Below are 23,913 nucleotides of genomic sequence, written 5' to 3' on the forward strand. Positions count from 1 at the left end.
TTGTGACTTAAAACATGTAACATTTTTCGATTTTTTGCACAACATGGCAATGTTTAAAGGCACCAAAACCTTCGTTTTGACAGTCCCTTAGATTGCCTTATTTACTCATATAACAGTTAAAAATCACTACAATTGGTGAGTATAACGTACAAATACACCTTTAAAATATTTTTTACAATCCTTCTGTGGCACGCCTATGCTTTACAAAGAAGATACCGCTAATGACCTGAGTTTTAGTTTTTCTGCTGTTCGGATTGAGTTCATATGGACTATAATAATAAATATTTATCATGTAAATATTTTTTGACGACGTCACTCGTAAATATTACTTCTGTCGGTGGAATCAACAGTGCGATCAAGCGGCGTTACGATGTTGTTGCCTTTTTCTCTAATTTACAACTTCAAATTCAGAATGATTTATTTGTCAAAATTTACTCAATTTAGTCAATACAAATTACAAAGAAAAAAATATATACTGACAAATAGGACTATCCTCTCGATTATAAAACCGTTTTTTCTAGTACGCACAGGCAAAGAAGGGATAAAAAAACTATACGTAATCAATATTCATTTAACATTGAATGTTGACTTTTTATGCTTCATATTTTGTTAAAGAGGAATAGTATTTGCGCCTGTCAAAATAAGTGACAAATTTTTATAAATTATGTTTTTTGCCATTTCTACATAAGTATTTGACATGTTGCAAGCAAACAAACTGCCCATAGTTACATGGCAATGCTAATTCTAGTCTTTCAATGTTCTAAGACTTCAACAAATTTTTAATTGAATCAAAATAATTCCGCACTGGGCATGCTTTTTATTCAGTTCAGGAATTTTTGGATTTTTTCAGCAACATAGTGGATATTAAAAACTACACTGTGTTGTTTTTTGATTGCAAATTTTAATGTAAGTAGTTTCTTCATTGTTTGCTATGACGGGTCATATAAATTGCTGTTTAAAGTTCTTTTCTGTAGTTTGCTGTAGTTTCATTGATGAATAGATTTGTTTTTTCTTTGTTGCCCCTCCCCGTGCTAGTAGAACGATATCTTCTGCGTATTTTTACTTTTTCAACATGTTAATCTGTAGATTAGAAGCTATGACAGCTGTCAAATTTTTGAGAATGGCATATAAAAGTAGCAGCAGTAATACGAAAACCGCAAGACTCTATCTCTTATAGCAACCGAGATAACCTACAAAAGTGTCCAAATTTGGATTTTAAACTGAACACCCTGTATTTCACAACTTTAATTTAATATCTTACTTAAATATTAATTTCATTTTGTAGTCTTGTCTTTTAATTAGATGGACCACTCAAATTAATGTTTCAATAATTTTTTTGCAGCCAATCTCTTCGTCACCTTTGACACAAAACGCGACTCCTCCCCAACCATCCCGAATTCCCTCCCTAATGTCCCAGCGGGTACTGCCCCCGCCCGGCATGGGAATTAACGTTCCCCCACCGTCGATAATGCACCCACCGCCACCCATACGTGACGTCAGTCAACCGCCGCCCAACATGATTCCACCAGGACCGCCGCCCATGATAAATGTCAGCGTGCCGCCGCCTATGATTCCACCACCGGCTGTGGTGCCGCCTCCAATGGATGATTTTAACGATGAACTTAGAGGTAGGATATTTACTCTTTTAGCGGAGTCTACGTTTAAGTTCGAACTTTTTAGAAAAGTTTTTTTTGTCAGATTACTTGTGTGCCTTTTTTGCATAATGTAAATATGGTTTTTATTATGAATTTGCCAATTTACATGTTATCGCAGCCTATCTATATTTTAATACCTATCAACTTAATGGAAACAATCTTATTTATTTATTTACTAATTCTTTAAACAAGATAATTGATCTTAGACATGAAAATAATTGAAGCGCCCAATTCCAAAAACTCTTTTAATCCTCGCATGAAAATTTTACACCAGAAGCAAAAAATCTGTTTTCTTTATGGTTCGGAAAACTTATTTAAAAAAAAAATCTTTATTTCAATATACAAAGCAACAAAGCTATTATTACTAAAAATAGGTAAAGCAAAATTGTCCAAAATAAATACAAAACAATAAAGAAATATCAAATATCTTTAAGTGATCAATAGCGATCAACAGGAGTGTTTTATTATTTTAGATTATAGAGTGGAATGACATGAAAAATGTTAAAAAGTTACCTCTGCTATTTCTACTTGGTATTTCTATATCATCAATTGAAATAATACCTTTCCCATATTTTTCCATATACTTATGAGTTTAATTCCATTTTTTAATGTAATTTTTAAACTTTTTAATAGAAAAGAAAGTTAATTATAAAGAGTGGCAAATTCATGAAAGAAACTTGTTTTCATATGCAAATATTTGAAATGTTGGACACCTAAAAGTATTTAATGCTCGCAGTGCTTTAATTGATGAGCACACTAATTAATTAGGTGGACAACTTTTTTAAGTAATCTTGTTTTTTGTTTTGTGTATTAAGCAGGGATGACTTATTTCATAAATTGGTTCGTTGGGTATTTGGTACAATAACCGGTGTACTTTACAGCCAAGTCAGATATAAAAGTTTCTTCTTCAGCGGTTCTAATAGGACAGATTCTATAGTAATCTTCCTATACAGGGTCCTGCCCCTAAAAAATAGCTAATATGTTTACATATTAAGAAATGTTCATCTAGTAAATCTTCATTAAATGGATAAAAAATATTCAGGGTGTTCCATTTAAAAAAAGCGAGAAATGGAGCTTTGAAATTCGTAAAATATGATTGCTAACTACGAACACCCTGTATATGACAGAAGGAAACAATTTAAGTCAAAGTAATTCTCCATTCTTCTAGAATCCCAATCAAGTCCAATATTGACATTGAATTAACATTTCTAGTATCAAGATGAAATTAAATGATGTAATAATTTTTAGATTTTTTTTTACAAAAAAACTATTGCAGTCAAACTGCGCATGACAAAGCAGCCATATTTAGCGCGTATACTAGGTAGCCTAAGGCCGAAGCCACCGTAATATAGAAAGCCAGAACCCTAGAGTCGTGACTTCACGTCGAACGTCTGAGTATCCCGTGTCGTTCGTATGTTAAAGCCGTATTTATTCAATACTACCGCTGTTAAAATCATAATATTATCATTGTGTATCGTTTAAATGATAATATTGTTTAATAAAATTAATAGTGTGTTAGTAGAAAGAAGTACAAATAATAAAAACATATTCTTTATTAAAACAAAAATGATATAAAAATCAACAAATTCTTTAATGAGTTATAAATATAAGGCAAATAAGATCTATATGATACAATAGTTTTTAATAACTACTGAAACATATATATATATTTATATATATTAATTAAAACAAAACAACATAAAAAAAAATCTAAAATACTTCAACAAGCTATAAATATAAGACAAATAACCCTAAAGTTTTAAATAGCCTATAATTTTAAAAAATAAAGTTTTTAATAGCTACCAAAGTATACTATATGTATGCACATATATAGAATAGAAAAAATTGAAACATAAATACATAACTCTTAGGAAAATAATAAATATAATATAATGTAAGATTGTTTAAAACAATTTTAATAAAATACTAAATAATTGTTTAAAATTGATAGTGTGCTGGTAGTAGTACAAAATACATAAAATCATATTTTTTTATTAAAACAAAAATATCATAAAAAATATAAAATTATTTAACAAGGTATAAATATAAGGCAAATAACCCATACAAGCTTTTAATACCTCCCGAAATATATATTTATAATAAATTAAAACATAAATACAAAACTCTTAAAAAAAATAAATATAATTATAATGAAATAATAAATATAATAATATGAAAGTTGGTTTAACACAAATTTAATAAAACACCAACAGAAATAAAACTTAAATAGCTAGATAAAAAAATTCAATAAAAACAGAATAAAAAATTTAATAAATTAATTTTATGAACTGGAAAGTTTTTTATATTTTCTGGTCATTGGTTCTGGTTTTTGGTTTTCATCTTTTGATTTGGACACATTTTGTTTTTCTTTTCTCTCTATAATTTTTTCTAGTTTGGCGGCATGGATTGTATTATTTTGGACTTTTCGGTAATTATTTAATAAAATGTTTGAAAACTTAAATACCGCATTGTTTACAAGATCTGACATAAGAATTCCACAGTCACATGTTATTTCAGGATTGATATCTGAATTGTCGAAAATAATTTCAACAGCAAGCTTGGTGAGGACGGCTCTCTAAGATGAGCATTTTAAATCATTTTCTTTTCTTCATATCTGTCCGATATTAGAGATTTAAAGATGTTAAAAGTTATTATTAATACTTCCTAATGCCTTCCTACCGAGCGCATACCTAATGCCGGGCCGGGCGAGGAAGTCAAGTCGTTCGGGCAATAGACGTTCGACGTGACGTAGCTGCTGGAGAGTGGAATGATGTTTCTGGCTTTCTATATTACGGTGGCTTCGCTAAGGCGGTCTTAGAAATAAAATAAAAAGAATGGCATTCCATTTAAAAAAAATGCTGCCTATATCGTCCTACTTTTTTGAAGCACCCTGTATACTTCAAAATATTTTCCAGATATATGCGCTATCAGGTCCCAAAAATTTTTTAAGAGGCTGGAAAATTTTAACCTAATTTTTTTAGGCTTTATGGAAGACCGACGCACTGTTGCAGGACCCTGTATATTAAAGATCAATTACAGCATTATCGCATACGTTAATTGAACTAAGGGACTTATTATGTGAATATAATTGAAAATAAATATATAATTAAAAATAATAAAGAATATGAGTACGTTATCTAATTGCGTCTGGTCTTTTTTACCGGATACTCAATTTCGTTTAATTTTCAAAAATATTGGTTCTTTTATTTTTCGCAAAATTATACAGCTCAAATTGATGAATATTTAAATTAAAAGATTTAAACACCTTTGGGTATTACTAGTAAAATCATAAAAAAAATAAACAGGATTTTTTATTCAAAAACACTAGGAGTAACGCAAGAGCGTATTGTTTTCATTTTAAAATGGAAAATCGTAATTTTTTACTTTTTATTACAAATTTCACTTTAGTTAGACTTTAAAACTTTAACTTAAGAATCAGAAAAAAAATACAATTTTTTTATTAATATCAAATTGAGATAAAATTCTCTAAAACTTGCATAAGTGCTACTAAAATGAATATGTCTAATTTTAGTAAGTTGGCAACGTCGACAATATAGATCTTGGACGTGAATTTAGGCTAGGATAAAATTCAAATAAAAAACATAATGCGATGTTAAGTTGATAATTTTCGAACTTCAAATTACTCTTTATGGTATTAACAGAAGTTTCCTAATGCACTTCATTATGTTTATGTCAGCACGCCCACTATATAACCAAAGTGTTCAAAGTGAACATGCGAAAACTTTATAGGTACAGGGTTGAACAAATAATCTGGAAGGGCTTATTTACAGGTAAATGGCAGGTAATAGCAAAACCAGGTGTATGGCACTTAACAGAACTAAAGTTCCATTTTATGGGACTTTAGTTCTGTTAAGTGTAACCTTCTACTTATAAGTATACTTATATGACGTAATTAGGCGCCATGTGTCAGCGTAAGTTTTAATTTTGCTTGCAATTAAACAGACTATTTTATCCCTTTGAGGACGGCGAAGAAAAATTACGTTTATTTATTGTTAAGATTATATAAAAAATACATATTTTTCTCACCCATAACCTAGTTTCGATGAACTACAATTTGCGCACCTTAGAGATTTACATATAACAGGCAAATGTGCGCAATACCCTGCAGCGTACCTCAATGGGAATAGTTTTTTTTGTAAGTACTTGGTCCTGGCCTTTTATCGTCAGAATGTTTGCGCTTTTTGGGAGGAGTGACACCTATTAGTCCTCGAGCAATAGATAAACGAAACTGTTTTAGTGAAATATTTCTAGTATTAGTTCTTTGTTGAAACAATATAAAGGCATTCACAATAGTTGCGTCGACAAAATTAAAAAAAAAATCGATGCCACCATTCATGGGACGTTTGATCCATCTCGTATAAACTTTTTAGCATATCAAATCTATCCACATATCCCACGTGCTTATTATAATATTTTATCATATTACGACATGGAATTTGTTCGGCCGCACCATTTTTTGTTTGCTGGATGCAAGTCCCGTGATAGACGGGTCTGATGATTATTACTTTAAAGCAAGACGCTTCGACGATCCATCCATTTCAAAGCTGCTCGGCCATCTGTGGACATCCTCCAATCTATATCTCCCCGTTTTATGGCCTAGTCCTCTTTGTCCGGATAGTCTTTTCTTCCCTTACAAATCGTTCCGCAGGCATAAATTCCGTCGCCCAATAAGTCTCGCTGCAATTCTACAGAATTGCAGTAATTATTAAAAATTATACTTTGTGATGTTTTCCAATTAATGTTCAAATCTTTTACTATGCGGTGTCCCAAGTTCTTCTCAACGAAATTAGAACTGACTTTCCCCGTATATATTGCCCTAACCCAGACCTTGTAACCTCTCTTTGTTGGTTTCATTGGCATACATTGACGGAAGCTACTTCTGCCTTTAAGTTTGATCATTGATTGAAACTCGTTAGGATTGAGTGCAGTCAGATAGGTTTCGATTAGCTTAGAAAACAAAGGACGTACTTTATATAACTTGTCATAGTTAGGTTCTCACCGCTTTGGCTGCACTGAATTATCATTTAAATGAAGGTTACTTAAAAGCCATGAAAATCTGTCACGCGATAATATAGAGCTTATGAAATAATCACGCATTTCATTCAGAGAGGACCAATAATCTTTATAACTTTATAGCATTTTTTTCATACTCATTAGCATATTTACATCCAAAATGCTCGTATTTCAGAATTAGTTGTTGGGACAAAATTATTGCTTCCTCCATTTTGGTGCAATGCATAATGATTTGTCTGGAAAACAATATCGTCAATTAGGCTGTCAAGAAACAAGTAACAAAAAATGTCAGTAGGGGTTTCTATGATATCTGGAACATTTGGCCCCATCAGCCTGAGATGAAAATGTATTTACCCGTGTAACGTGAGAAGTGTTCTGTGTCCAGAAAACTGTCCTTTTTCGTTGTTCTTGTTGACGAATAATTGCCAATGTCAACGCGTCTTCATTCTCCCATGTCTCCGTTACATTTTCTTCAACGTCGACGTCGTCTGCAAAAATTATTGGAATATCTTCTATATTGAATTCTCCATTTTCAGTGTCAAACCTGAAATTGTCCATTTGAATTTCGTCCCCCAACACATTTTCTATCTCCCAAGTGATGGACTTTCCATCACTTGATATCTCTTCTTGTAAGAAAAATTTCCTTATTTTTAAATGAGATTAGCATCAGGGATTAATATTACTTGTCTTTAATATTTTTTTAAATTTTATTATAGTTATTACAACTATTGACTTTTTTTTTTACTGAAAAGTGTTTGAAATAGAATTTAACAGAGTGACAAAATGCTTCTTTTTGATTCCATAAAATATCTATTAAATTAATAGTCGTAAATGTCGTAACGCCTATAAAAAAATATGACATTTTTTCTTTAAGAACAAATTTTGAGAAAACGGTTCGAAATAAAGGCAAACTTGTTGGTATCAAATTGAAGATAAAAGAATGCTCTTTTAAAACGCGTAACTAGATACAGGGTGTTCCATTTTAAAAAAATAGCGCAAAATTGAATTGAAAATATCATTATTTGAGTAACGATTTGGGTCACCCTGTATATAAAAATATAAATTTTGGAATTTCGAAAGATAAAATGAACTTAGCCAAGGATTCTACATACATTTTTCAAAAAGATGAAAAACGTTTGTCGTAAATATTAAAATTTAAGTGAAACACTAATTTCGTGAAAATTTGTTTAAATGGTTAATAACTAAGCAATTTCGCATTTTAGGGAAAAACTGTTTTAAAGTTAAAGAGAGAGTCAAATGAGACTTCCATTTCGGAAATGAAATATAGGTGGTTCCATTTTAAAAAAAAATCAAATTATGTACCACGTTTTTTTGGGATACCCTATATCAACCAAACTAATTTTAAAAAGTAGTCCTTCTAACTCAATTAAGATTTTTTCAGTTTCAAAGTTTAGCCGCAATCGAACACCGCGATATTAAATAGACACCCTGTATATTTATTTATAAGTGTAATTTGATTTGATACAGCACCTTCATTAATAGTCGATAACATTAAATGTTGAGCCTGTAAACATATTATCCATTGACTTTTTTTCCGTATTTTTGCCCTCCTAGTAAGTTTTCGAATAATGCTTTTGAGCATTTTGACTAAAAATTCAGTGGCGCTTATTAATATTTTAAATTTTATAGTTAGCTTTTTCCAATTAGAATTTAAATTCAGATTAACTGGTAAACTTTTGAACGTAACAAACTCACCCCTGACTACAGTTAAATATTGAGTGGTTGAATATCTAATTTAGTTGGACACAAGAACCACCATCCGGTCCTTAAGATTTACTTTGTAAATCACAATCCTCAACACCATTTGTTCAGTTAAATATTTTAAATTGTAAACCATATTTGGCTTATTTTGTCCATCAACGAGAAAGATCCGATTTTTATTAAGCATAAATTAGAAAGAATAGGAGTGCGAGGTAGAGTATTGAATTGGAAATCATATATGACCGATAGATGTAAAAGTGGGTGATGATTTCTTAAGTCAGTATAACTGCGAAATTGGAACTCCACAGGGTGGCACTTGCTTTTCCTATTTATGGTAACGATCTCTCAGAATTCATTGGCAATGTTAAATTGTTCATGTACGCAGACGCTACTGCTATTGTAGTTACAGGAGAAAGTATGGAGGAAATCGAATTCAAAGCCTGCTCTATTATAAAAAAGTGGTGTGAGGGAAATCACCTTATAATAAATTTAGAAAAAATTAAATGCATAAGTTTCTCAAAGAATATGTTGGAAGCTCAGAGTTTTTGTGTAGATTTGGATACTGTTTCAATTGTCTGTGAATCGTCAGTTAAGTTTTTGGAATGCATAATAAACCAACACCTATCTTTTCTTTTTCAAATTGACGAGATATGCGGCAAACAATCTAGACTGTATTTTTCATTGTTTATCCTTAAAAGACATCTAGGAATGAAGGGTCTATTGAATGTGTACTATTAAAATTCATTTATTGATGTAAACTTGCCAATAGCCTAACACGCATCAAAGATGAAAGATGAACAATAGCTCTGAAAGACATTTAAATGCTAGTCACATATAAATAAAAAAATATATATAAAAATAAATAAAAACACACAGATCAAAATTGAGATTTCAGATACTCTTCACTACTATAAAATACATTTCTTACTAAAATTTCTTTAACTTTCCTTTTAAATTGAGTTGTGGGAAGATCTTTTATGTTACATGGCAATTTGTTGTAAAATTTAATTGCCCAATACCCGGGTCCAGTCTGACACCTCCTTAGCCTCCAATAGGCCAGAACAAGATCACACCTGTGTCTAGTGTTCTGACTGTACGTATACACCTCTATGGGTTTCAAAGTGCTCTCCATGCCTCTTAACAAACATAAGATTCTCAAGGATATACAATGAGGGTACAGTAAGAATTCCCAGAGTCCCATAGGCCAATCTACAGTCGTCCCCAAACCCAAGGCCTGCAAGAACTCTTACAGTCTTAAGTTGTAAACCAAATACTCTTGACATTCCCGCCGAATGCCCCCAGACCAACATTGCATATGTCAGACGAAAGTGAAAAATGGCATAATAGGTTTCTGAGCACATATACGCTCTTTGACAGGTTTTTACTCAGATAGTCAATATGTTGACCCCACTTCCAGTCCAGTTGTACCCCTAGGAACTTGACACTGCGCGTTTTTAGCCTGGGTGTCTCTAAGAGCAAAAACAGCCCTGCCAGTCTTTGTCTCGTTAAGCAGGAGCCTGTTGGCACAGAACCACTCGTTTGTGGTCGACTGTGCAGACTTGGAACCCCTAAGAGATTCCGCAAGTTTGTCAGCTGCCAAGGAGACCGTGGTGTCATCGGCGAAGAATGTGTATGTAGCGTTTGATTCAATTCTTGCAAGGTCGTTAATATAAATTAGAAATAGTATGGGTCCAAGGACAGAGCCCTGAGAAACATCAATATTAACAACACTCTCCCCCGACAACACCCCAGATACCCTCACAGATTGTAGCCTGTTCCTGAGGTATGACTGGATCAACTTGACACTCTGTGGACAGAAGTTGTACCTCTGTAGTTTTTTCAGGAGTATCTTATGGTCCACACAATCAAACGCCCTACTCAAGTCGCAAAACATAACAGTGCTGAATTGCATACTATGAAACGATTCCAAAATGCGGGACACCATGTCAAGAATGCCAAGATGGGGTCTTGTTCTTTCTGAAACCAAACTGTGATCCAGCGAAATAGTTGTTACTTTCAAATAAATTTGTAATTTGCAAAACCATGGCCTTTTCTACTGTTTTAGAGATACTTGGGAGCAATGCAATCGGCCTATAGTTCTCAGGATCGTCAATTTCTTCTTTTTTAAATATGTGTGTTGGCCTTTGTTAGAACTGCTGGAAATGTATTCTCTTTGAAACATTGATTTATCAGGTGTGTAAGAGGGCTTATGATAATATTTTTTATTGAAGCCATATACATCAGAACTTTTTTTGTTTTTTAATGCTATCTATGATAACCCGGGTCTGGTTGAATGACACCTCAGAAAAGGAAAAACACTTTGAGGGATTTACATTGATGTTCTTTAGAAAATCCGTGTTTAAATCAGGTATGTCTTTTATTAAGTCGTGAGCAATCCGAAAAAAATTATTATTAAACTCATCTGGAGTCATGTTATGAGCTCGAGGTGGAGCTCCAGGTATTCTTCGTTGCCTATTTATTAAACCCCACATGGTTTTTGAAGGATTTCTTGAGGTCAGAATTACTCTGTCATTAGAATTAATTTTTAATTTTCTTCTTTCATGTTTATAAAGCTTTTTAAAATCATTGAGTATTTGTAAGTTGTTGTCAATTTTGTGTTGTATGTAGTACTCACTCAAGAATTTGACATGTTCTCTCATGGCTTGCAATTCATTTGAGAACCATGGGATAGTGTACCCTCCCTTGACCTCACATGTTGCATGAGGCACAAAGGGTATTTGTATTCCAGAAAAGATTTATGAGACTGATTTTTGGTTTGAAATATAATGAGAACTGCCGTGAAATATTTAAAATATAATAAAATATATATAATATTTTAACAATGCCCGGAATTTATATATTTAAATGATTGTTGTACATATTTAAAAATCAAGAACATTTCTTCAAAGTAAGTGATTTTAATAAATATAATGTTAGATGTAAGGATGCTCTTTATTTGCCAAAATTTAACTTTGTTTTTTAAAAAGACCCCCTTTTATGAAGGAATTAGCTTATTTAATCAACTGCCTGCTTTGGTAAAACGAATAGATAACTTCAATATATTTATAAATAGACTAAAACGGCTTATAAGTTCTGTCGTCTATGATATTAACGAATTTAGCAACATGCTGAAACTCACTCCTGCCTAGTCAGTGTCTGTACTTTGTACTATTTGTTAGTACTTTTGTGGTTATTATAGTTTCTATGTGTGTAATTAGGTTTTTTTATAATAGTTTTTGCTCTTTTAAATAAGTTATTTAGGATTATCAGTTTCTTTCTCTTGACTTGTCTTATTCTATTGACTTTTTATTCTTTGATTTGACTTGTCTTTGACCAAATAAAGCAGTAATTAGTAAAAATTGCATCAGATATACAAGCGGTGGCTAATTGAATGAATTTACATTGAATTGGCATCCCTGAAATTGGGATTATGACACCGAATGTAACAATATCTTTTGCCGAGTTCCAGTCCGTTTGTAGCCACAGATATTTGTACTGTGTTACTCTTTCTGTATTTTGCATATACTTAATTTTTCCTGCTAATTATCATATTTTTTTATCATTTATGTTTATCCCGTATTTATTTCTGCTATTATTTAGGCTGATGCATTTCTGTTAAGAGTTCTTCAACGTCATAAGAACAGTGGCATATACATTTCTTATGTTTGAGATTTGCATTCCATTTACTTTCACTCTAATTTGTTGATCTTCAAAAATTTCCTGGAAGTATAGATTAAGAAGCAGAGGAGATAAAACCCATCCTTGTCTGACTCCTCTACGAATTTTAATACCTTCATCAGTAGGAATGTCTTGGGCGTTTAATATTTGTGATTGCCACCACTATCTATATCAGTTTGTTTCAGAGTGTTGAACGCGGTCGAATGCTTTCTCGTAATCTGTGAAGCATAAAAATATGTCCTTGTTAAGGCCTCGACAGTTTTGTAATAGAACTTCCAAAAAACAGAGGAATCACACAACTGATTATTAGTAAACAATGTTCAATTTCATGCGAGAACAGAAGTACTAAAGTGCCAATGTTTAAAATGTTATTTTATATTTGCCAGTTTTAAGGGCCTATACTACGAATCGACAAAGCGTTGGCAGAATATCAATATATGCCACCCGGTACATGGTGTGCTAGTTTTCATACTGCCACGTGGCAACTAATACGGTTACTGAAATAGCGCAACATAAAATAAAAGAACTTTAACGTCTTAAAAGGTGCCAAATACCTGGTTTTGGTATAACTTGCAGTTTACCTTTTAATTAAGCCTTTTCAGAAGATTTGCCCAACCGGTGCTAACTTAAAGCAAATAACAATTGAAGTCATCCCTGCAATAGTTGGGACCGTTAGTGACGTGTTCCTGAGTTTCTCCTTAGGTGGCTCCCTCGCCAATGCTGAATTTGAAGCGATGTCAAACCTGGCCCGAATGGTAGCCGAGTGCGGCCCATCCGTCGAAGACGTTGTTAGGCAGAAAAAAAACCGAGATCCCGATTTGTGGTATGACCGTCCGCTTACATAGCTCACGACTCTCCGTCTTCTCATGAGGAAGATGGAACGTCTAGCCCCTTTTCTTCTCGGTTTTATCATAAGTATTTAATATTTAACCTACACTACCTTATTTTTCTCTTTATATATATATATTTACCTATTAGCTTAGGCACCCAGCCTTTTTATTAAAATTTATACATGTTGGTGGATTGAAATGATTTGGATCAATCAATTAATTTTTTTTTCGGAATTATTCATTACCTACAAATATATATACAAAATTTATACAGGGTGGCTCTTCGGGAAGAGCATCAGGATTATCGGAAAACTATGGGCGTGGTGCAATTGAATGGCTCGCACGGTCGCCAGACTTAACACCACTAGATTTTTTCCTTTAAGGGTATTTAAAAAGCAAAGTTAATATATAATAATATAATATAATATAATATATATAATTATAAAATCCACCTGAAAATATGGATAATTCAAAGGATTGAATTACTCCCTAATGTAGAGATATTAGCGGACAAACACTTGCCAATGTTCGTGAGGAATTTGGAAACAGACTTTATTATTGTCTCGCGAATAACGGAGCACCATTTGAGCACTTAACGTAAATTCTGTGAACTAATTCGTTATTTTTTAAACCCCTACTATTTATAAGTCTATAAACTTAAATTTCTTATACACCGTTGGGTGCTAGATTATGCCTTTTAAATTGAGGTATCACACTATAGGATAACCATTTGACATTCCAAAGTATAACGTCGATAAAATATTCTAACTCTAAAAATTCGAGCTAACCTCACTTTGATATGACATATCAAAGTGAGGTTAGTTCGAGGTGATTGACAGAACTTTGTCAAATATAATTATTTTTTTTTTGTTGGTGCATTGAGAAATGAAAGCACTGTTTAATATCCCATACCTATGTCAAATGGTTTTTGAGATATTTAGTTCATACATAATGCGCATCACTCAATTATTCTACTCTAAAATCTTTGTTAAAATAACCTATATGAAGCCTTAAACATATGATCTATCCCTAACACCTTACTAATAGGCGATTTTAATGCCAAACTTGGAAGAAGAAGAACAAAAAAGGATATGGATCAGCCCCGATTAAAATACATAAAACGAAATTTTATTATCTCCAACAAAAAAGAAATAGTCTATAATGTAACAGCCTTAAACAATTTTTCCATAGACAGCGACCAGGTTGATAAGTTCAACAATAACCATCAACATTAAAGGAGAACAGCTGAACTGACGACTGACACCAATAATGCAGACATTTTTCGAAACGATATTGACAAACACCTAATAAAGCAAAGAACTGCACCAGCAGCTGAACGAAAACATAGTAGATGCTATAAAACAAACAGAACAAGCAAATTGTGCTAGGACTAACCAAAAATATAGAGCAGTAAGTGACAGACCCAAAAACTTGATGAAGGAGAGGAAGGGAATAGCAGAAATTCAAAAAATAATAAAGGAATTCTTTAAAGAACAATACGCTATAGATAAAAGGGAAATTATCCGCGATCTGATTTTCAAGATTGGAAAACCACAAACCCCCTGGAGAAGAGAAAGCGGTAATTGAATCGCTTAAACTGTTTTAAACTTCTGTTTAATGAGTGTCTTATAGAAGGAAAAACACCACAACAATGGAACAATGCAGCCATTACTCCAATGCTTAAAAAAAGGTGACATAACCAATATTGCAAATTGCCGTTCATCAGACTGCTGTCTCAGCAGGAGAACAGACTGGGCTCCGACCAGGGTATGGCACAAACGATCATCTCCAAGTCCTAAAGAATCTTATAGAAAATTCCATTGAACACAATAAACCACTTGTCCTGCTACTCGTGGACTATGAAAAATCTTGGCTATTGGGTAATTTCGATAGAGTGGACTGTATATAATAATTTACACTGGTTTTTTAAAATGTACAAGTGAATTTATTACTTCAATTACAAAATTTACATTGTTGGTTTTACAAATAGACGATTACACGTCTATTTTTCCGACTGTATAATAGATCATCGTTATGCCTTAGTAATAGTCTACATATAAACAAATAAATAGAAAAAATCGTTAGGGGGACACTGTGTGCGAACCTGCTTTGAGTATATGTTTGAATCTGTAAATTTGGAATATCTAGGGTTAAATATAAACGGTGAAAGCCTAACATATTTAAGATCGCCGCGACCATGCTATGAACATGGTACAACAGTTAAATCCTGCTTCCCATAAGTTCGGACTAAAAATGAATGTGACAAAAAACCAACTAATGACTAACCTTGTACTCGGTGAAGGAATATACATAGATCGCATCCAAGTAGAAGGAACTGACTCATACGACTATGTTGGCCACGAAATCCGTATAAGCAAAGATATTCAAAGTTGCAAATTGCTTAGTTGAAATGGATTAATTTGGGTTTCATTTGGAAACTTAAGTCAGACTTAGCAGTTTGTCTGAAGAAAAATGGCTAGCAATCAATATGTTCTGCCTGTTTTAGAGAAGAACATTGAGAAAATGCAGGACAATAGATGGACCAAGAAGATCGTAGAGTAGATCTTTAGACAGGTCGCATACAGAAGCAGTGGAGGACCACCAACTAGATGGTCCGATGATATTAAATGGATCCACACAAATTCGATACAGGAGGGACAAACAAATAGAAGAATGTGGAAGCAATCAAGGGAGGCTTATGTCCAGAAATGGATGAATATGGGCTGATTGGTGATGATGATGATAAATATCTTCCTGAACTCTCCACTAGAAAAAAAGACACTCTTCCCTAGTTGGTGCTGTCGGTTTTTTAAACTTCTTCATTAGCAGTTTCTGGTTCCCTTTTAGTAGAATCTGCAGCTAAATAATATGAGTCGCTAAAAGCACACGTATGCTTTAAGTGATAAAAAAACTACCCCCCATACTAAATCTTTTAACCGATTTACTCGTGAAAGGTCGATCCAAGGAATCGAAACCTTATGAATATACTACTCCTGGGGTGGTAAAGATATTAAAGTGATGTGATTTTCCTTTGCCAAATCAATTACTTCAATATTTTTTGTTTGGCGTATTAACCTTTCAGTATCAATTAAATGGACTTTTGTAATGGTTTAGTACACACTATAAAATACTGAAACCATTATGTGAACAAATAAGTGGTCGAATAGAAATGGAGCTTTTCTCATGAGGCTTTTTTTGTGTAAACGTGATTAGTGAGGCTGAAGTGTCTCGGGTCCAAGTGGCTCATACATGTTAAGATTGTTCTTAAGAAACTCCTTTTCGCTCATGCGATTGCAGTAATTTGCTTCTTATATTGGCCTGTTAATTTGACCAATGAAGAATCCTACCTCATCCAGGTTACACATTCTATAAGTTCAAAAGTTTTGTTTCCTCATAGACTCTACTTAGAAGACTATAGAACTTATTTATGTACTGTTTCGCCTTCTACCTGCCTCTTTGATTCTACAAGGATCTGGAATATTATTTCTTGTAGCTAGTTGATAAGCCAGTTTCTTGTTGATACCTTGTTGAATTAAACGGTAAAATTTAATTAAGAGCATAGTCCACTAACGCAGACTTTTTCATTTTCATCAAAAACTGGTTTGCCTCTGATCTTTTGAGACACTAATTTTTGTATTGTCTGAGACTGGAATTTCGGTTTGTATTTAACAAAGTGGTTCCTAAATTCTTCTAAGATTCAAACAATGAATTTTACTCTAGCAGATAGGACTGGTGTCACTGATGAAGTTTCTGTTAAAAACCTTGGAGTATAGATTGATGCAAGTATGACTTGGTTGGAGCATGTAGATAATTTGTGTAAAAAACTGTCCAGTGTCATATATTTTATAAAGAACCTTTCAGGATCTGGTCCTGCAAGGACCTTGTTGGCAGACCGTCATGGGTGCTTCTCTTCTCGACTTTCCTATGCTATTCTTGTGTGGGGGCATTCTGCACATACTAACAGAATGGTTGGCCCGTGTATAGGTGCATTAAAATAATGGATGGGTTACACTCAAGCTTGCTGTAGGGAAAGCTTTAGTAGATTCAACATTGTACCATCGTTGTAATACCATCATAAGTGCTTGTGTTACGTCAATGCTAATCTGAGTCAATATCAGATCTGGGTTTCCACAACAAGTTCTAGGAATGGCACTGGTTATCTGGGCTTGTCATTCTTTAAGGCTCTTCCATCCATCGTTCACTCTATGAAAATACATGTTTTAAGTCAGCACCTGAAAGCATTTTTCTTTGCTTTATGTTCAATGAGACTAATTTGTTGCTTTCTACTTTTTCTTCTTTTTCTGGTGCTTATCCTATTTGGATATTTCAATGTCAATTGGATGTCAAAAATCAATCTCATTGGTCCAGATGACCTTGTTAACGACTGATCCAAATAATGCGGTGGATAACATTCGACTGTCTTAAGATTTTTCAACCAGGATATTCTTCGTCGACCCGGACCTTTTCTGCCCTCAATTTTACCCTGTAATATTAACTATAATGAGCGATATTTATCGTTTCGCATTATGTGTCCAAATTACGTTTCTTTTCTAGTTTTTACTGATGTTAATATTTCTGTTGTTGGTGTATTCGTTCTAAAACTGTTTCATTGGTTATACGATATGCCAAAGATATTCGAAGCATTCACCGATAATACCATATTTTACATGCTTTTAGGTATTTGATCAGTCAGGATCCAGGCGTCTGCAACATATAACAGGACAGAAAAGACCAAGGATTCTTATTCGCAACTATACAGTGTAGCCCAAATTGGGTATACATGTATGGGTATCTTGAAAACTATAAGAGATAGAAAATTGGTTAAATGGGGAAAGTTATAGAGCATTTAGTTACTAATTTAGTGCCGCTTTTAGAATGATTTTATCTTTTTCAGATTTTGAAATATTTGGAAAAAATCAAAAAGATAGAGTGTAAAAACATTATTAGGACAACTTTTTAAGGACAACGCTTACCTGAATTCAGTTTTTGTTTTCGACGTTTCGGTTCTCAGATTCCATCCTCAACTTCTTTTTTACAAAGTTTCATAAATTTTATTAAAAAGTATGGCAATGGGCGTCAGTTGTTACTGATTTTTATTATGTTTGTACCATTTATGTACCATTGCTTTGTGTAATTCTATTTTCTATAATTTGCATAAATAGATTAATTTGATTAGATTCTAAATAGCTCATTGCTTTTTCACAAACTGCTAGAATTGCAAATATAAAATAAAAATACAATACAGAACTAGGACAGCGCAAAAAACTACTTATCAATGACAAAAAACTATTGCTGTTACATTGACTACAATTTGGGAATGTCCCAAATTAGCTTTACCAACAGTATTATAAATTACAACAGTGTTAGTGTATTAGTTACAACAGATAAAAATTGCAGTGCCACTGCTCATGTATTGGTAACCTGTTATAATCAAAAATCTATGACCAGATTTTTGCTGGAGGTGCTGCTAGTGATATAACAGAATTTCAGATATTCCAATTCACTGATACTATACCTAATGACTTTCCTCTAGTAGTTGCATAATATATGTGAAATAGTAATATAGGGTTATTAAGAAACCTTTCCCTGTATTACTATTTGTCAAATATTATTCAAATACCATAAAGTCGTTATTTAGTTGTTTGTTCGCAATGACTCTACTAATTTGCCAAATTATAGTTTTCCTATAATCCATCGAAATAATTCCTTCAGAACCACCCTGCGAAATGGAACAATTACTTGTTTTACAAAAAAAACGTTGTTAGTTCAAAATTAGAGCCGCTCTCTCCACTTTCACATTATGTTTTAAATATTGTGTTGATCCAAACTAATTCAGACACTTCACCATCAGACATAATACCCATTTTCCAAAGAAAAATTAAATAAACACCGTCATTCAAAGAAATTACTTGAGATTATCGCATGTTTCTGTAAATTGTTTTAATTCGGCAAAGCCAACTTTTGACGTCTTCAGGTTTCTGTTTCACAAAGATTCGGCCGCTTATCGTCAGTACGCTAGTTTAGTAGAGCAATATAGGAAAGAGCGTGAGGCAATGGAGTCGATGGATGAAAAAATGGAAATAAAGCCTGATCCCAGTGAAATTTATGAGCCGGAGATGGCATTGGAAGATGACGAGGTGGAACTAGACAACAAGGTGGAAATTAAGCAGGAGCTTAAACAGGTTAGTTATTTAATGAAAGTTCTGATAATCTAATTTAGTTAGAAACTACATATTTGATATATTTTCTCTTATTTAGCCACTTAACTGTAAAATAATAATAATAATAAACGTTTTTTTATTATCATAAAAATTTATAAAGACTACTATTTAAGCATGGCGAGGTCAAGCATAGCTATTCAACCTAACCACTGATAAAAAAAAAACAAGTATAATATTATAATACAATTATTTAACAGTACAGGCGACCTTCAAAAAGTATAATATATTTGGAGCTTAATAAAATATGAATATTAAATTTAAATTAAATGCATATACCGGGTCTCTTAGGAAAGTCTGAATTTTCAAAAAAAAAACAGTTTAGCGCCGCATACCTACCTAGTTTTTCCCAATTAAAAAAACCCAAAGATTGCTGTGAATTAATAAAATATTTGTTTCCGGTTTGAATAGTTTTTGTAGCGACTTTTTAGCATTTGTGTAACATCTATTAAAAATCCAAGATTAACGATAAATTGGACTCTCACCCTTACCGTCTAATTATTAACGATAAATTGAAGAGCTTTTGAAGTGTTTTTTGTCGGTATTTATAATACAATAGTAAGGTGACCTTGGATTTGACATCATTATTACGAATTGTCACGGCAACCTGTCAGTTTCTGATATAATTTCGAGTTATTCGGACATTTTTCACTAATTATCGTTGTTGTAATAAAAATTATAATTAATGTAGGAATTTCTTGTTGTCTAGGGTATTTGAATGAAACTACTGGGATTCATTTTAAAAAGAAGTATAATGATAAGGTTCGAAAATCCGGATAGATACGCACAGGAAAAACGATTTACACAGAATACAGTCACAACGGCGGTAAAAGCTAACAATACTAGCTTATAAAATTATAACTTTAGGTACACAACTTTTACAGTCCAGAAACAGCGACTTTTTAACAATTCGTCTTGTCGTCTTAAATAATAACACCAATACTAGCTGGATAATTGGCATTAAATTATCGTTAAAGCAATACCGGTAATTAGTCAAGCGTCTCTTGACTAATATCTTTCGTCTTAACCCGAAAAAATGCTTTTTCACGTCTTTTCGTCTATCAATTCAAATATCGCTCTTAAAGCTCGGAAAAAACCCAACTCACTCAAATGATGCAATCTTGTTAAACTAAAGATCTTTACACCACCACGCTCCCCGCCTTCGTGGATTGACTTGGCGCGGTATTCTTGCAACCACCTGAATAACAGTTTTTGGAAAAAGACCGTTTCGCTAGAAAAAAACATGCTTGCATGTCTCGCTGCCTTTGACGACGGCGTTTCTGTGAAAGTGTTTTCGCGCGGTATCTTTTTCTTATTAAATGCTTTATGTAACAAGTTATAGTCAGGGCGCTAAATACAAAAATAAACATAACTTATGGAAATAAAATGTAATCCCACATTAATATTATCCTAATCGCGTTTATTGTATTCTTATTTATTGTTCGGTTATTGTAGTTTATTGCTCTTATCTAGTTTAGTAGTTTTTATATTTTTTTTTATTCGTTTTTGTTCTAATAATCATGCAAAGCTATACCAGATCGGAGAAAAGTGATATGTTGTTAATATTTGGAGAGTGCCGACAGAATTCGACTAATGCTGCTCGAATGTATGCTGAAAGATTTCCCGATCGCGTATTGCCAAACAATATAACGCTTCAGAGACAAACTCAAACATTTAGCTCTGAGTCGTAATATGGTTTGGCAACCGTTGCGCGACAATAACATATACAAAACATATACGCATCCAGCGCTGCCTCAAATGGTCGGAGCTCTGAAGCTTCGTAATAACTGCACGTTTTGTCGCTTGAAAAATTGTCAAAATATAAATATTGCATCATCGTTGCGTTTCAGTGCGTACCAAAAAGTTATACCTATCGGGCGGTCGCGAGTATCGGCGTGTTTATTGATATATTATTATTTTTCACTACTAAAGTGTTGGAAATATTATGACTTCGACTTTCAGAATGTATGACATTAAGAGACTTGAACATTTTTTGAAGTCGGTGTGCAAGGACTTCCGTATTGTAGAATACAAAAACATCACTGAGGAAGCATTTTGTGCGAAAGTTCAGTGTAAACTACCACCTTGTGAAACGCGACAGGCTGAGTGTCGAATTTTTATGCAAAAGTTTTTATTATTTTCCTCTACTAATTGGATAGTCCAGTCAAGACCACCTGCTCAACGACTTGAATATCGTAAGTTATATATCTGTCAGCATGCTTCATTACATAAGAGTCATAAAAAACACGAAGAAGAAAGTAGTGAAAAAATTAGAGATATGAAATGCTGCGCCAGCATCGATTTTAAAGTAAAGAAAATAAACAAAAACACTATAAAAAAACGATAAATTACTAAAACTTGGCTTAAACGTTATAATCAATTTAACTTTTCAGTATACTCATAGAAGGTTGCTTCTGCGTTTAGTTTATTACGATGTGATTATGAAACAAAAAATACATTTATACAATATTTTGAACAAGGTATGACACCAGCAGTGGCCAAACAATTTCACGAGCTGAATATGATTGAATTAGAAGGACCAGAGTCTGCAATAAATCTTGCCAACGCTTAAATAAATCCTACCATGCGGCAAATAAGATATATTTATGACCTGTGGCGGAAAGATAACTATGGTAATCGCGATTAAAGCAATGTTGTATTAAGTACTTAAAGAAAAAGCAAACATTCTATCTAAAAAAGGTTGCACACTTCTTATAACAGAAAATCCAACAATCGTGGTAATTATTACACCCATAATGAGGCGACTATTTTTAAATGGCTCAGGTGATGAAATGATATATGTGGATTCAAGTGGATCATGCGATCAAACCAGTACACCAGTTACATTTATTTTTACATTTTACAAGATTGGTGCTGCACCATTAGCTTGCATTCTACATACAGAAGAAACTGAAGCCAACTTCACAGCATCATTTTTAGCGACAAAATTTGTACCTTTAGTTACAATGACGGACGATTGCTTGGCCGAAAGAAACGCATTACGTTGTATTTTTCCTAACTTAACACTTTTACTATGTACCTTTCACATTTGTCAAGCAATGTGGCGCTGTAAGAATGAAGTATATTATATGCAGAAAATCAAGAGCAAGCTGAACAGTATTACGAAAAAATCATGTGTAGTGTCGCAGTGACTTCTAATTTTTCATTGCAGTCTTACATGAAAAGGTTATGGCATCGGCGCCAAGAATGGTGTATCGCATTAAGGAAAAATATAGCCGACCCCGGTAGCACCGTGGGCAAAGCGTTCACGATGCAATCGTGTGGTCTCGGGTTCGAATCCCGGCATGGGCATGGTTGTTTGTGTTTGTCTTATAAAAAAAAAGCAAAACATTGTGGTTCGGAACCCACGTTAAACTGTAGGTCCATAAACAACAATATTGGGCGGCCGTCGAAATACGACGCAAGTCCATTGTATTTGAGGAAGAAGAAGAAGAAGAAGAAGAAGGAAAAATGTATTAACAAGAGGCAATAATACCAACAATTATATGGACGCATCAATTCGTGTGTTTAAAGATGTCGTTTTGCAGAGATCAAAAGTTTTTATTAGTTGCGCCTTAGTAGAATTTATATGCGGTAAATTTGAAAATTACCACAAATTGCGCTTACTAGAATTTGCAAATACGCGTAGGAGTAATGCCCTTCAGTACTCAAAATTTTTAGAAAAATCTTCTGTTATTGAAGAGTTTTACCAGATATCCGACAATGAATATAAAGTTAAATCGACCCAAAATGATCAGGTTTTTTATACAGTGTTAGTAGATATACCATGCTGCGATTGTCCTGCTGGTAAAAGTGGCAAGTACTTTACACATAGATGCATGTGTTCTTGAAAAAAAGGTAAACATGACCTTTAAGACGTCCCCCCATATTACTATGAAAGATAGGATTGAGTTTGCCAAAATCGCATTGGGCGATGATATAGCAGAGGATTTCTATGCAGAACTAGCTATTGAAAAATCTGATAATATGTCTCTTAGTAATGAATATTATCTGCAAGAACCTCAACCCTGCACATCTCAAGGTGAAAGTAATAATAATACACAAATAATAAAAATAAATCACGAGGAAAGTCGTCAACGTCACAATGAATATGTTACTGAGCTACGCAGTGAATTTATGCACATATGCGATATTGTTCAACAAAATTTTTCACCACACAATACCTTGCCTTTAGCAAGACTTGTGAAAACACTAAATAAAACGAAAACTATATCTCAGGTAAAATATTATTTTTTAGTTTGTGTTTTAAGGAGAAACCCTTTAATTTATTTTTTTAGGTGAAAAGCTTCGATTTAGAAAAAATTCACTACGGCAGATCCAAAATCATCAAAATCCAACCAACATGGAATTTTAAATGGAACATCCAGGATTCAAAGACCAGCTAAAACCGAAAAAGTCTCCAAAAACCAAACCAAAAAGAATCCAAAAATTTACCATAACTTGTCTCAAAATGTTTGTCTAAATAGGCCTAATACCAAAAAACATTAACCAAGAGTGTTTGTTATTTTTTATGTATATTTTAAATTTTATTTTGTTTTACGTTACAAGGTTTTTTTGTTCATAAATATACGAGTAGGTACTTAATAAAGGAGAACCTTAAAAAATAAAGTACATAATTTTGAGACATTCTATCTCAAAATCCTATCCGCTAAATAAATTTCAACATTTACGTAGTTCCCTTAATGGTAGGTACGATTTAGCGCATTATGTACCTATTAACGTAAGTGATTTAAATTTCTTGTTCTGAATCGCAAT

The 23,913-nt window shown here is 33.2% G+C and overlaps 1 protein-coding gene and 1 long non-coding RNA gene across 4 annotated transcripts in view; both read left to right on the plus strand.

Moving 5' to 3' along the window:
* Nucleotides 1-23,913, plus strand: part of LOC126741448 (uncharacterized) — a 101,914-nt gene that overhangs the window by 47,132 nt on the left and 30,869 nt on the right. For all 3 annotated transcript variants that reach the window (XM_050447860.1, XM_050447862.1, XM_050447861.1), the window contains 3 exons: nucleotides 1,343-1,628; nucleotides 12,792-12,912; nucleotides 18,894-19,101. In XM_050447860.1, the coding sequence (XP_050303817.1) occupies nucleotides 1,343-1,628; nucleotides 12,792-12,912; nucleotides 18,894-19,101 (615 nt within the window). The remainder of the gene's footprint in view (nucleotides 1-1,342; nucleotides 1,629-12,791; nucleotides 12,913-18,893; nucleotides 19,102-23,913) is intronic.
* Nucleotides 12,922-14,933, plus strand: LOC126741455 (uncharacterized). Its single transcript, XR_007662188.1, has 2 exons — nucleotides 12,922-14,498; nucleotides 14,552-14,933. It is a non-coding gene; the product is annotated as an uncharacterized LOC126741455 (long non-coding RNA).

The sequence above is a fragment of the Anthonomus grandis genome, chromosome 10, assembly GCF_022605725.1.
Source record: "Anthonomus grandis grandis chromosome 10, icAntGran1.3, whole genome shotgun sequence".
Classification (NCBI taxonomy): domain Eukaryota; kingdom Metazoa; phylum Arthropoda; class Insecta; order Coleoptera; family Curculionidae; genus Anthonomus; species Anthonomus grandis.